This window comes from Dendrobium catenatum, unplaced genomic scaffold (genome assembly GCF_001605985.2).
Source record: "Dendrobium catenatum unplaced genomic scaffold, ASM160598v2 fragScaff_scaffold_793, whole genome shotgun sequence".
Lineage (NCBI taxonomy): Eukaryota > Viridiplantae > Streptophyta > Magnoliopsida > Asparagales > Orchidaceae > Dendrobium > Dendrobium catenatum.
The window spans coordinates 704,056-719,190 of NW_021319255.1; the positions used below are offsets into that span (position 1 = coordinate 704,056).

The 15,135-nt window shown below is 37.4% G+C and overlaps 1 protein-coding gene across 4 annotated transcripts in view; it reads right to left on the bottom strand.

Moving 5' to 3' along the window:
- Positions 1 to 3,544: 3,544 nt before the first annotated feature.
- The window catches only part of LOC110116658 (vacuolar protein sorting-associated protein 8 homolog), a 44,895-nt gene continuing 33,304 nt past the window's right edge, over positions 3,545 to 15,135 (bottom strand). For 3 of the 4 annotated variants that reach the window (XM_020850331.2, XM_028696636.1, XM_020850330.2), the window contains 4 exons: positions 9,531 to 9,864; positions 4,629 to 5,039; positions 4,339 to 4,549; positions 3,545 to 4,248 (listed from right to left, as the gene is read on the bottom strand). In XM_020850331.2, the coding sequence (XP_020705990.1) occupies positions 4,223 to 4,248; positions 4,339 to 4,549; positions 4,629 to 5,039; positions 9,531 to 9,864 (982 nt within the window). In that variant the 3' untranslated portion in view covers positions 3,545 to 4,222. The remainder of the gene's footprint in view (positions 4,249 to 4,338; positions 4,550 to 4,628; positions 5,040 to 9,530; positions 9,865 to 15,135) is intronic. The other variant, XM_020850333.2, reaches the window with a different exon arrangement.

Here is a 15,135-nt window from a genome sequence, read left to right on the forward strand (position 1 = left end):
ATATATATATATATATATATAGAATTAATACTGTCATGAAAACAATCATTTTTTTTTTCAAGAAAATAATCAATCAATTCACATTTAGAAGAAAAGTTGTGTCAAGATGACAAAAAGTCGTTGAAATTAGAATGTGTTTTCATGTTAACAAAAAATTATATTTTAATTATCTCTTTGGATAATATTTAATTTGAAATTTAAATTAAGTAGTGTTGAGTCCTAGAACATTCATGATACGTAGAGATATAAAGCTTAATGTCTTAGCTTTGGGCAAAGATCCAACAAACAAATAAAGAGAGATTGATGCATCATTCAGAAGAGACTCCAAAATTTTTACGTGGAAAAACTCTTAAAAAAGAGAAAAATCAGGGGACCTTGCCCAGTTGGTAGATGTGCGGTAGTTCGGTGACGGTCATTGGTCGGGTAGAGGTTAAATAGTGGTCATTGGTCAGCGGCCGGGCAGAGGGTCGAAGGTGGTCGGCGGCTGGCGAACGAGCGGAGGTCCGACAGTGATCGGGTGATAAGCTATGGTCTGTTGACGGTCAACAGACATGCAGTGGCCCGTCGGATGTGGGTAGACAGGCAGTGGTCCGGAGATGATCAGTGGCCAAGTAGTGGTCGATCGAAGTTCACCTACGGTGGTGTTCTACGGTGGTGTTTGGATAGAACTATGGCGGATCAATGCAATTAAATTCAGAACACTGGTGTGTTGGCTGTTTTTTTGGATAAACTTATCCACAATATATATTCCAAGACAATCGTCGCACAAACTAACTTGACTCGAAAAAGCCAATAATACTAGATACATGAAATAAAAAAACAACGAACGTAGTGCTTCACGGAGACCTCCGTCCGTGACTTCCGATCTCACATGAAAAATGTGGTTGTGGAAGGCGAAGAAGCTTCTTTATCAATTCTTTCAAAACTCTTCTTCATGCGAAGCACACGCTTTTTTGCGCCTCCGGTCGTGACTTTCAAAGAAGCGAAGAAGCTTCTTTAACAACTTTTCAAAACTTTTCTTCACCTTAAGCACGCGGAGCTAGATCCGAAAATGCGAAGAAGGTGAAGAAGCTCTTTTTAGAGACTATGAAGCTCATGCAAGAGGGCAAATTATTACGTCTGGTGTCCGGATTCGTCCGGACACCAGTCCAAGACGCACCACGTCACCCAAATATATCGGGCCCAGTGTATTCGGGTGACGTGGCTTATCTGGATTGGGTGTCCGGATGTCGTGCGAACTGTAGGAAGAAATGCATGGAGCGAAATTCAAAGAGGCGTGCAGATTAATTTTAATTTAAAAAAAAAAAAAATCAACGCTTGTATAGACTAAATGTAACTAATATTATTTAAAATAAAATTAGCATAAATGCAGTTAACCCGGGAGGACAAGTGATCTGTAATTTGCTTAACTAATATTAGTTATATTTAAATGAAAAGTTACTTTAGATTAGAGTTTCTAACAATAAATGCTACTGACTGCTCAGACTTAGTGAAATTAACAAAATAGAATGGATTTAATAAATAGATAAATTAAGAATATTTAATATATAATTAAAGCAAGTTTTACGTATTAAATATTATTAATATAAATAAATTAAAATAATAAATAGAATTAATGGTTGAGATTTATTTTTGATAAATAAAATGAAAGTTTAGAATTAAAAAAATCAAAATGCTTTATAATAATATTACAACAATAACAACAATAGCAAGCCTTTATCCTATTATGTGGCTGTTTGGTATGCGGATTTAAGCCGAAATTGAGGTGAAATTCTGCCTAACGGCCTAAAATGCAAAACCAAATATCATGGAAAATCAAAGCTGCTGTAGACGGAAAATTCCGCCTTTTCGTCGTAAATCCTGGATTTCGAAAATCCTCTCGTTTAGCAGATTTCCAAAATCCTTAGGCTATATTGGCACAGGAAGGAAGAAACTCCGCCCAAATCTTTTAACCTCCTTAAATCTTGAATGAAATAGTCAAACTATCCCATAGGATTTATCATGAATGTTACCAAACAATTTTCAGGATTTAACCCCCTCAGAATTTCGTAAATCCAAATTTGGAGGATTTGCAAAATCCTACTTAAATGAAATCCTAGATTCTACCAACCATCCCATATGTGCGTCAACTACATGAATCTTTTTTCTTCATTGTGTCTTGATAAGAGTCAAATTCTCATCTAAATCTAAAAGAAAGAACATTTTTAATATTTTCTAACCAAATCTTTTTAGGTAGGTCTAACTTTATTTTTCTTAACATAAGTCAAAATCTAATACATGTACCTTTCTAACCAAGTCATCGAAAGGCCGCCGTTTTATATGACCAAACCATCTAATGTTACTCTCTAATCTTTTATATATATTCTCCTTTTTTTAATCCAAATTTGATGATAAATTTGGTAGTTTAATTTTTTTTTATATTATTATTTTAAAAAGATAAAATATTAGATGAACCAAGCATGTCAAGCTCAGGATCTAGATTTCTAAACCTTGATCAATCAAGTTCTCAAAAGAACAAGCAGGTCAACACATCCACGCAAATATATAAATAATACTCAAACTATGCATTGCTTGTGCTTAATCAAACAACCTAAATCTAATAAACGAGGCTCTAATGATGTTAGCCTTCCAGTTTTGAAGCTCTCGATAGAAATAAATAGAGGGCATAATTGAGTGGCAGTGTTAGTAAACGATTTTTTTTATTTTTTATTAGGTCGGAGTTATCAAAACAAATAAGATAAACATGAGTGTATCTTAGAGCTCATTTGGTTCCTTAAAGTTAGAAAATAAGTTTAAAAAATAATATAATTTTAATTATTTAATTGATTGAATGTAATTAGAAATCAATATAAGTTTGCATCTTCAAACAACTTTGAACTCCATCCAATATAGAATTTCATAAGAATAAAATCATCACTATATAAGTTTTTTCACCTACAAACAAACTTTGTTCATTATGCAATTATGAAGAAATTTAATAGTAGATTGTAAACATTATATGCTTGAAATAAATATAATAGAGTTTAAAGGAGTAATAGAAGTTATCATAACAAACTATGGCTAATAATTATTTTGAGAAATTGAAAATCAATTAATAATCACTTAATTTTTAATTTTAATTGATTCAAATTTTAAAAAACAATACTTTTCATCTTATTTTAAATAAATTCAATACTTGATATCGACTCATTACATCACATATGCACATATTTGTCTGTGATATAATATATATATGCATTAATTATTAACATAATTAATACATACACAAAAATACATGTATATTTGATTTTTCTAATAATTTGACGGTTAGATTTTAATTTGCCCTAAATTTAGGCTTCGTTTGGGACGGATTTTTTATTGCTTTTTAAAACGGAATTTTAGTATAAAATAAAAAAAATATGTATTAAAACTCCGTTTTAGAAAGCAATAAAAAAATCGTCCCAAACGAAACCTTAGAAGTAGATAACCATGGGATACTCCATGAGCCCAAAATCAATGTTAGCTTGTGCTTCGACTAAATACCAGCACTCAATGACTCATTCAATTATGCAATGAAGGACAATAACGCACTTGGGTTTAACTATACTGTACAGGCACAAGGTTCTGACGCTGTGCCAAATGTGTTCGAAAAAGAAGAGCAAAACAAACGTAGCATGCCCAAAAGTGAACCAACCTCTTGGACAGCTACGAAAAACACCATCGGATTTCAAGTACAATGTATCCATTACAAAATTTGAACCGCGGACTGCAACCTTTTGCTATGAATGAATGAAGAGTGAACAATTAAGTTATTCCTAGTACATCCCGCTAGTGTACATTTATACAATTTACAACTCTAAATACAAAGCAAAATTTACAACCACTGTTAACTCCGGCTCTACATCCACTTATACCACCATGAATCATTAAGTTTATTAAGGTTGGATTATATTTCTTTAGGTTTTACTAAACTTGCGGTTTAAAAAAAATGATAATAAACAAGCCTTATATCAAGGTATGCTAAGGACCTCGAGTAAATAGCGGTCAAACGTACCTGCCAACACCAGAAGCAAAGGCTTCGTTTGAGATGACTTTCTTTCTGCTTCTTAAAGCAAATTACTAATACAAAATTAAAATTTTTGATACTAAAAAGCTGCTTTAAAAAGCAAAAAGAAAACCGTCCCAAACAAAACCAAAATGACCACAAAGCAAATTTATCCCTTCTTTATCTGCTGGATAAGGATTAATGAACTTTACTTTTTTCAGTTCCTGCACAAATTGTAGAGATAGTAAAGCAATGCATTTGACAATTGTTGAAGCATGTAAAAAAATAATTTATAAGATAGAGTAGATACACACCAAAGATGCTTGATTTTAAAGGAAATCGGCTTAGTGAACCCTTCGATTTATGTGATTTTTCCTTTGGTGCTGTATTAAGCATCTCCCTTGTCAAAGAAACAGGCCCTTTCTGGATTTTTTCATGGTAAATAGCTGGAGGCGCGAGCCTCAACTGAGGTAAAATATCAATATGGAGAGACTTGTTTTTCTGGAGATTATTCAAGATGTCAAACTGAAAGGCGACGATGCAAAGATAAGTTCATAAAGCAAGCAAGAGGTAATAAAACTATAACTTCATGTCAGTAATATACCCTAGAAATTTGCTGGAGGCCATAGGACTTATCTATCAAATCAGTTTCATGCAGATGTTGCAGGCTAGAGTTTCCTCGCGAGTGCTGTGAGGTAGAGATATAATTACTAACTAATCCATTATCATTGGTAGCTGATCTGCTTCTTGCCCTTGGATTCTTCCTAAGCTGACAGACCGGGCAGGCAACAGCAGAATGCATTTTATGGGGTTCATTTTCTCCAGATTCACAGTGGAGATGGATCGCATGTCCACAGTTAAATACTCGAATACCTGATGAAGATGACCCCTTGGTAAGGGGTAAACCACAGAAACAGCAGTTTAAATTTTGCGGTGCAAAAGCGTGCGAAGCACCCTTCTTTAGAACACCCATGGTGTAGAACGTGTCATCTTCTATTAATGATTTGGCTGTATCCTAGAGAAAAAGGTAAAAATGCAGCATAACTATGAGTTACAACTCCAAAGGAATCAATAACAAAGATCAAATCAAGAGCATGTTAGGAAGTAGAGCTAATCTGGAGGCTTAGGTTTCGTTTGGGATAATTTTCTTATTGCTTCTTAAAGCAGCTTTTTAGTTAAAAAATTAATTTGAATCCATCTTAGCTAACAAAAATCAAATCAAGAGCATGTTAAAAGCTTCGTCCAAGGATATCTTATAGAACTGAGGTAAATGCTTGTCAAAGGAAACAAATTTGAATCCACCTTAGCTCAGAGAGGGCTTTGTGCCCTATCGATCATATCCTATTGATTCATATCTTAAGGATTTGATGTCATTAAGGAACATATTGGCTCTGGTCATAACCGGTATTTGGTGGTGTCATTTGGCGGCAAAACCACTAAGTTCAGAGGGCCTCAGATCATAACCGTTTATCCTGCGGTGCCATTTGGTGGCAAAATCGCCTGTTAGAAGACACATATCACGTCCTTACTGGCAGAGGATTATTTGAGAATTGATCATAGTAATATTTTCGACTAGGTATTTGGCTCTATGTGAGCTGAAGTTATATTCAAATTTGTCCATCTCGGCAAACTGTTGCGAACAGTGGATGGGTTTTTGCTTTAAGCATTGGATGATTTATTTTCACATTTAAATATCCGGGATTTCGATGATCTTTTTGGAATTTTGGGATTTTTTTATTTTTTTGGATTTTTGTGCGTATTTAGGTGGAACTTGAAATATTTTTAATAAACCCCTACAGTTGAAATTTACATTCAACATGGCCATCATCGGGGTGACTTTGAGGTTGTTTCCATTTATAGATTAAACCTTGTCAACTCGACCAAGCTATTGACTGAGGATCTGGTTTCTCGTAAGCTTTGTGTCATCATTAGTGAATTCTCTTGATTATAGACTTTGAATGTCTAATATGAATGTATCAAAGCAAATATACTGGTTGCCACAACTGTATATTTATTTGATGGTTAGAATCCAGCCGACTCCTATTGATCAATATAGAAGGATCAGGTTCGAACTTGAACTCACTTATTAACCCAAGCAGCATCCCTATATGTCACATGTGTACCCATAACACGCTCGTCGGGGCCCATGCGGGTGTTTGGGGGTATTTTATAGTTATTTATTGAACCTTATCAACTTCTACTTACCTTCTTAGGAGGATCAGATTCAAATTTATTGACCCGCGCAACATCCCTAAACGCCACATGTATCCCTACAATATGCTCGTCGGGGCCCATGCGAGTTTATGATTACACTTACCCCTTGTGTACCTATGTGCATACAGACTACGATGCATGTGCAGGGGCATTCTTGGAATATTTGTAAATGCCTTCTGTCCGCTTGCATGAATGTTGCGGATCCAGTGGCATGTTGTAGCAACTTCTGGATTGAGTTATTTGCTGCCTTGTACATGTAGATTATCGTGCACTACTTGTATGATTTATGCAAGTAGATTGTAGTGCACTAATTAATCTCCTGCTTTAACCCGTAGGTGCTTGCATGTTTTGTGGTCTTGGCCGTTACAACACATCCACTACCGCTGTAGGTAAATGAATTCATTCACAGACTTAAGTTGACTACAGAAATACTGCATTTACTGATGTCTTTTCTACATCTACCCATGGGTGAATTATTGCATGCATTTAAGAATCTTGATCTCATTTTATATTCGCATGTTGTTGTATACATTCCATGCATTGTTCATGAGCATATCATTGTATACTTCTTGTCTTCATTCATGAATATTTCATTAAGTATGTTGCTTGGCTGTGTAGATCATACTCATCTTGCTCTCCATTTATCTGTTTATTACAAATCTCTCTTTCACAAATGAGTTGATATATTTATGCAAGCACTACGTTCAAGTTCCCAATCATATGCCAATGGCTGCACTTTCTTGTATGTATATTGTTCTTCTTGAGTAGTGAGCATTTAAGTTGACAAGAAATCTCTTAATGTTGATTGGAAAGCTTCAAGTTGTTGGTTGCAAGTGCATTATTGCATCCTCCACGATGTTCTCACAATATGAATGGTAACACCAACCTTTTTTATGCTAATTAGCAACTTGCTTTCTACTTGACATGGCTTTCATGAATCAACTATAGATTTTTGCGTTATGACTTGTAGGTAGATTTCCCCACATACATTTGTCAACAATCTACCATGCTTGTTGTATGGTTTCTCTCAATGTTCATGGGGCTCTATCATTTTCACGTATTTATATTGGATATAATAGTTCAAAACCATCATAGTTTTATACCACATGAATGTGTGGTTGAGATGAATATCATAAATCAATTGCCATAATTCTCATGCAAATTTTGTTATCCGTTAAAGATATCATAGCAAGAAGCCTGATTATATCATTTACAAGTCTTTCACGGTCCTTTCGAGTTATTGCTCAAGTTCAAATTGTTCAAGTCTTTTGTGAGTACTAAAGTCCTCTACTTTTCATTTAAGTTTGAGTTCAAGCGCATCCTTTGTTCTTGTCAGCTTCGGTCCACATTCAAGTTCACTTTTGTTTGTTCAGGTGGCAAGTCTAAGTCCCTCTCACTTGGTTCAAACCAAGTTCATAAGTCTCAAGTGATCTTGTTCAATTCAAGTTCATTTTGATCAAGTTTGAAACAAGTTTTGAATTAGTTCTTTTAGTTAATCATTCACATTTGTATTTAGTCAATTTAATTGTTCAAATCAAGTCCAAACAAAGTCCACTGTAATTGTCAAGTCTTGAGAATATTCAGTTCAAATTTCGACAGCCTCCCGGCGTCTCCTCCGTTTAGGGAAAAACCAAGAGGCAGCATTCCTCTCGTCGCTACTTGAGCAATTCAGGTAGGTGTCAAATGACACCGCGATTGCATTCATTTTTTTTAAATCCCCGTCTGTTACATGAGCGTTTAAGGGTTTCGAGCACATGTTTAAAAGAACACAATTTTCTATAATCATTATAATTAATAATTATTTATAATTATCAATAATTATAAACTAATTATCATAATCATTACTAATTATAATAACATGATTATTATAATTACTAATAATTATAATAACTAAATATAACTAGCAATAATTAAGTGGGTAGGGATTACCTTGGGTTAACTTGGGTTTTGAATGGACTAATTAGGGCTCGGGTTAGGGTGAATCAGAGTCAGGGATATGTAGAGTTAAGTTATATAAGATCGGGCCAAGGCTTTTTGCGGCTAAGCCAGAGGAGGGAAGGAAGTCGGCTGCAAGCAGAGCGGCGACGGGCGGTTCTGGTCGTGGAGATGGAGTCGGTTCCTCTGCAGGTAGAGCGGGAAGAGGCGCAAGGTAGAGAGAAGCTTCTCTCTCTCTCTCTCTCTATGAAGATTGGGAAGGAGAGGGCACGACACAGGGAAACAGAGGAGGTGGTCGTGTTGGAGGATTCGGCCAGATGAGGGTTGAGGCTCGATAGGGTTCGGAGATCGATTGTAGCGAGCAAGGAGGTCGGGCCAAAGCTAGGGCAGGGTCTGGTCGGTGGAGATGGAGTTTGGCTGGCTTGAACATGTATGGGAGGGGAGCTCTAGCTCTAGTCGAAGTGGATCGGAAGTAAAGTGGAGATAGAGATGTTCGGCTCCAGCTACAGGTTAGGAAATCGGGGTTTGGCTTTGGTATCAGGTGAAGGGGTCGACAGGAGAAATGGATCGGGTGAGCAAGAGGATTGGAGAGGAAGAAGAAGGCGGGAGTTGGAGGCTAGGGCTAAGGCAACGAGATGGGAGCAGGAGGTCGAAGATTAGTTCGGCCTTGTTGAGATCTGGACTTGAGGAGGTAAGTTGGAGAGCTTACTATGACAGTGGGAAGAAGCTAAGGAGATGAAGAAGAAGCGAGAAGAGCAGAGCTTCGACAGCTGTTGTGTTTGTGGAAGTTAAAATGAACGAAGCTTAACTTTGTTCTCCCTTTAAAGCCATGAATAAGAGTGTAATCGGGGCTGGTGTCGGGGGTTTTACGCAGAAATCCCGGGACGAGACTGCTTCGGCGCCGTTTTTTGTAAGGATTTGAGCGTAATTCCAGGAGAAATCCGCTGAATTTTGTGGAGGATTTGACAGTGCTGAGGTATGTTTTATTTTGATGATTTTTTTTTACTTGCTGTAGGCCTGTAGGGATCAACAGTTACTTTTCAGACAAGAACTCCAATTCGTATACAAGGTACTTCAATTCAAGGACCCAGAATGATATAATCAGAAAAGATGAAACTAAGGCAGAAAGATCATAAAATTGGTTTAGGACGATTTCAGTAGTAAAATGTTTAGCAGCAAATTATATCTTGTAGCTTTTAGAATAACGAAAGAACACAAATAGGCAACAACTGCTAAGCATATCTATCCAAAGTTGTATCACAAATAGAAGGCATCCCAGTAAGCTGCAGATCAAGATGAGCTAAGGAATTATCAAAGAAGTTAAAGAAATTCAGCAGATTGTGTTAATGGGAAATACCAGTATTCTTCTCTCATAATTGTAAGTTCCCAGCATTTTTAGAATAGTCATTTTAAAATCACCAAACTCTTGATTTCTATTTTCTGAAAGGAGCTTGGATATAACTGCAGGGACGGGTAAATATCCTGCCATTCCCTCCATGATTTCTCCAATAAATTGAGAAAATAGTCTCCTCAAAATATTACCACATTTCTTAAACTCTGAAGGCTTGTGTCCAGACAAGGATTCATCAATGCCCACGAATATTTGAGAACCAGCAATCATTTTGTTGTTATCTTTTTTCCGTTCAGGAGCTTCATTGACACTGCAGAATCTCCTTAGTGGCTCAGAGAACCTGGTAAAATCAACATTTAAAAATTAGAATCACACTTGAACAAGATCAACACTAGTTCCAATTGGAAAAGGCTATTCCAACTTCCAATCCAAGGATAGAATAAATCCAACAAGCAAATGCACAAACCTAAAACGTAAATGACATATCCTTACCTATAGCACCACATTACTACGCTAAATGAAAGGCAATGGAGGATATTACGCATAGGTTAATCCAGTCAAAATTTAAAAATGCAAAACTACAAAGAAATAAATAAATCTACGGATCACCCATACCAGGGAACATCACAAGAACACTCAACAATGAAGAAAAAAACTAGAAAAAAAAAAACAAACAAACAAAGCATGGTTCAGTTAAAATACGCACTGGAAAATAACTTTAGCAGCACAGGTCTGAGATAAGTTCTTCTAAGGAGCCAGTAATAGGTGTATAACACACACAGAGTAAATGTGAAAAGTTGACTACAAGGAATTTACAGGGTTGGGCATAGCTGTGTACAAGTGCATCAGTTGTACATGTCACATGCACATACTCTAGCACACACTTTGCTATGTTTGGTATCGAATAGAGTTCAAGGGAGTCAACCTCAACTTGAAGTTAAACATTTTGATTTCAGCGCGAGGCAAGTACAAGTTGAGTCAATGATTGATTGCTAGCAGTTTTCGAGCTCATTTGAGCCAAATGTCTTATTAAAAAAAAAATCTAAATTCCTAAATGATATTATTTATTTATAAATAAATATTTATGTGCTTAAGTGTCCATGCCTGCATGAAATATAAGTATATGTATATAGAAGAAAAAAAGGCACGAAGCGTTTTGTTCTTCAAGAACAAAAGGGTCTGGTATGCGAAATTGCGTATACAACATTCCGTCAACTGCAAGATCATTAATGGCATTATGAACTTACTTCTAAAGAAATAGTGAAAGGCTACACACTCTGAGTCGTTCTCCTAAGTATTATCCGCAAACATAAGTGCGTAGATCACTACAAACCATTATTTATTCGAAGTGTTACCTTAACCTTACTATAGAGAGACAACTAAAAGATGTTCTTTTTTGCGAAAAATTCTCCACACAAAAGGTTGAAACCCGGCCCTCTTCTAGAACCATTATTGATGTATAGACCTTCATATCTTTGTTAGCCCACATACTTCCCAATCATTTACCTACAATATCCTTGATTAATGAACCTACAAAATCCCTTAAATTGTATCCGACAAAATCCATGTATTGTGGACATTCCCTCATTTCCATTATGGAGCATCTTAATCTGAGGTTTCCACTTTCTTGAAAAAATCTCATTATTGGCTTGGCTCACTATTCATTGAACCCCACCGATTGATCTAGAAATGATAGAATAGATATATTCTTTACTGAATCACAAAAAATTTTAATTAACTCCATCCATATATATTATACATATGAACAAAAGCAAGACAAAGAAATGGAGGGCATTTTTTATGCAAATTCGAATTTGAACTTGAGCCGGGTACAAATAGAAAGAAATGGAAATTGATAAAGCACTCCTAGGAAAAATTCTGTTACTTAGGCTGATGGAGTCTTTTATCGAATATTAAAATTGATTCAATTTATACCTAATTCTTTTAGTATGATATTACGATCAGGGTACAAAAAAAGAAAAAATCAATGAATTTAGAATTTCGTCTGCTCTCTATGAATAAGATATAAACAAAAGAAAACAACATAGACTTTCTATTATATAGCTATCTAGCTATCCTTATATCACATCTTTTCTCATAATTGAACTTGGTGCAACAAAGGTTCAATTGCACTCTATCACAATGTCCATCTTCTATTCATATTCAATGAAATATTCAAGCACGATGATCATGTATAGGGATAGGATATGTGCATAAGAAATAGACCCGGGCTCGATATCCATGTTTCACGTATAAAAAATTCTATTCTAGGGTTTACATATACACATATTTTATTATAATTATAATTGAAAATGCAATTGATAATGATTAGTTGTAAATCAATTGGATTTTGTATCCATTAAGATAATAAAAATGGAGATAATAAAATTTAGAGCAGTTCGCTAATTCAAAGTAAGAAAAGTAAAAGAGTAATAAATAAATAGTTAATGAAGTAAAGAGTGAATTATTCTAAATTTCCTTGCATTTTACAGTTTATGATCGGGGTCGGGAAGAGACGCCAGAAGATTCACGAGTGAGATTGGGGACGCAAGGAAGAATCTAATGAAGATAGGAACCAACAACCTCAAAATGAGGCAAGACTGAAACTGACAACATTTGTTGAAACTATCAAAATGTAATCTAACGACTGTGAACACCTATGCCCATGAGTGTGATGTGATGGGTTCGTGCTGTCACTAGCTATTCTCGGTGAATTTATGTACACAAGATATTCCTCTCATCAATCTAGTTCTTATTCTTTCGGAAGTGAGACTAGCACTTCTGAAGCATATTAAGTATACAAAAGAAAGTCTTATTGTTGCAGCAAGCAACACTCGATCAATCGTCTGAGGGTAATAGATGGTTATTACTCTTTCATTGGTACCTAACATATTAGGTTAGCTAATAATTTCCTAATCTCTACCCAAGTACCATCCAGATCAGATCACTCCAGAAAAGTCCTTTCTTCTCTAATTTGGCCAAAAACTACAATGAAGTATGAGCCATCATCAATTCCAGGTGCTTCAAAGCAACTAGTACGATGTAGTCTCTAGAAAAATGTTTCTAACTTTGGGTTTGGATAGATCGTTTGCTTCTCAAAGGCGCTGAGTATTTCATTTTAGTCTTCTTTACTTTACCAAGCAAGGGTGGCCCCTTTGTGGTACTTTATGATATTTTCTGCCTCTTATGCTAGCGTTGTCTACTCAAGTTGTTGTGACCAACCTCGGTATATCCTTTCAAAGGATCGCTTCAAAAGGCTAAACGACAGGTTTTCCTTTTCCTTTTGTCAGTAGGTCGAACCTATAGAAGAGTGATAAATACTTTTTCCCGGTTCAAGTGAACATAGACGATCAATCAAGATAGGATTGGCCAGAAACTAAAGATATGAAAAGCCCATGAGGTGGGTTTCACCTATTCTTAAGAGATTTAGGAGATCCGCTCAACGGACTCAAATTCGTTTAGTTAGTACCAAACCACTTCTCTCTCGTTTCCTTCATGAACCAAGTCGCCTGAGGTACTATTTGATATCCTCTCCTATTTCCAAGACCTACAAGCACAAATAGCTTCTAATATTTTGAAGAGAAAGCATCTCTCTCTCGCTTTTTAGAATAATCCTCGTCAGTAGTTCATATTATTAGCATACTGCAAGCTAGGAAGATTCAAAATCGGATGTTGAAACACAGCTCGTTGGGGAATTTATGGTTGTTGGTACAACTTTGGTTATATATATATATATATATCATGGGTGGAGTGGTTATCTACAACTAACTGCTCTTAGTTTTAGCTAAGTTTTGAACCAAGACCTATATATGTATACTACCGGAGTGGATGGCCCACAATTCAAAGAAGCTTAGTCGCTTCGCTTCCTAATCTATTCCTTTCCAAGATGAAATCTTTGTGATGACATAGCCCATCTCAAACTATTCATAGCAAAAAAGATTGCAACGGAAGATCTGACTTGCGGAGAAACTTTTCTTTTGACGTAGAAATGTGTTAGGCCGGTCTAACCTGGACCGGCCCAACCTAGACTGGCCCAGCCGGTCCGGGTCTTCTCCAGGCGGAAGCGGGACGCACAGCCGGCGGAAGAAGCAGGGGGCTTGGGGGTGGGGTCCACTAGCAATTCAAACAAAATTTAAATGATTTTGGAGGGAGAACGAAGGGTAGAGATGTCCTTTTGCTTTTGTTTTGAATTAGATTGTATTAAGAGGGAATTAATCTAGGTTTTAGGTTTATCTTGATTATTGCTTGTGTGCTTGAGAATTGCTATGGGGGGAGGTCATGGGGCTCTAGATTTTCATCTAGAGAGCGTCGGGAGAGTGGATCCTCCTCTCGAATAGAGGATCATTGTATCGCTTCGTTATTTTTTTGCAATCTACAACAATTTCCCTCAATTTCTCTCAGTTTTCTTCACGTTGGTTCGCTGTTTTTGTGTTTGGTGGCTGTTTTCCCATAGAAAACAACGGGTTACTTGTGATTTGGCTTCGATTCGATAGGAATCACTTGAAATATTCAAGTGGTACCTATCAAATTGGTATCAGAGCGAGATCCGGGCGGCGGAGGGCTGTTTTTTCCACTGTTTCGCTGCAGATTTTCGCTGTTGGAAGGGGGATCCGGAGGCATCTCTTTGGTTCCCATGGCATCTAAGCGGGTAGAAATCTTGGAGACCGAGATGGGTCAATTTAAAGCGGATCTAGAGGAGAAGATGGCGACATTGAGCGAGAATGTGGAAGGGAAATTCATGGCCTTGGAGGAGATGATGAAAAAGTTGTTGGAAGGGCAAGCAAGGGCTGTGCCAGCGGAGGAAAGAGGAGAAGGTAGTGGGAGCAAGGGTAAGGAGAAGGTGAATCCAGAAGAGGAAGAGGTGGAACTGCTTGACAGCAACGGAAGGATGCCACCTCGGGAGTCCATCAGGCGGGAAGAACATGACAGAAGGAGAGACTTCAGAGAAGGAAGAGAAGATGATTGGCGACGTCGGAGGCCCGACCCATTAGATCGGCCATGGGGGATCTATAACCACCATGGCGGGGCACGAGGGGAAGATGGCTACCGACGGCCAAGGAGGGAGGATAAGCCCCGATATGGAGAGAGAGGAACTTGGGAAGACCCTATAGCTTGGGACAGAGGAGGCCATGGGGGGAATAGGGCATACGGGGTGGACACGAGGGCCAGAAAGCTGAAAATGCCAGTTTTCGAAGAGGGGAATGTGGATGAGTGGATCCACAAGGTAGAGAGATATTTTGCAGTGAATGGCCTGATGGAGGAGGAGAGATTGATGGCGGCTAGTATGTGCTTGGAAGGGGCGGCTTTTGCCTGGTTCAAGTACATGGATAAGTGAGATCCGGTAAGGACTTGGAGGGATTTCAAGGAAGCTATCAGGGAGAGATTCAGGGGGAGCAGCCCATGGGAGATCTCCGAGCAGTTCTATGCCCTCACTCAGGAGGGAACAGTGGAGGAATACAGGAAGAAATTTGAGAGCTTGGTGGGAGACATGGAGGGCCTATCAAACAGTACGTTGGGGGGGAACTTTATGAAGGGCCTCAAACCCGAGATCAGAGATGCAGTGAAGGTCATGAGACCAAGAGATCTGAGGGAGGCAATGGAGTTAGCTCAG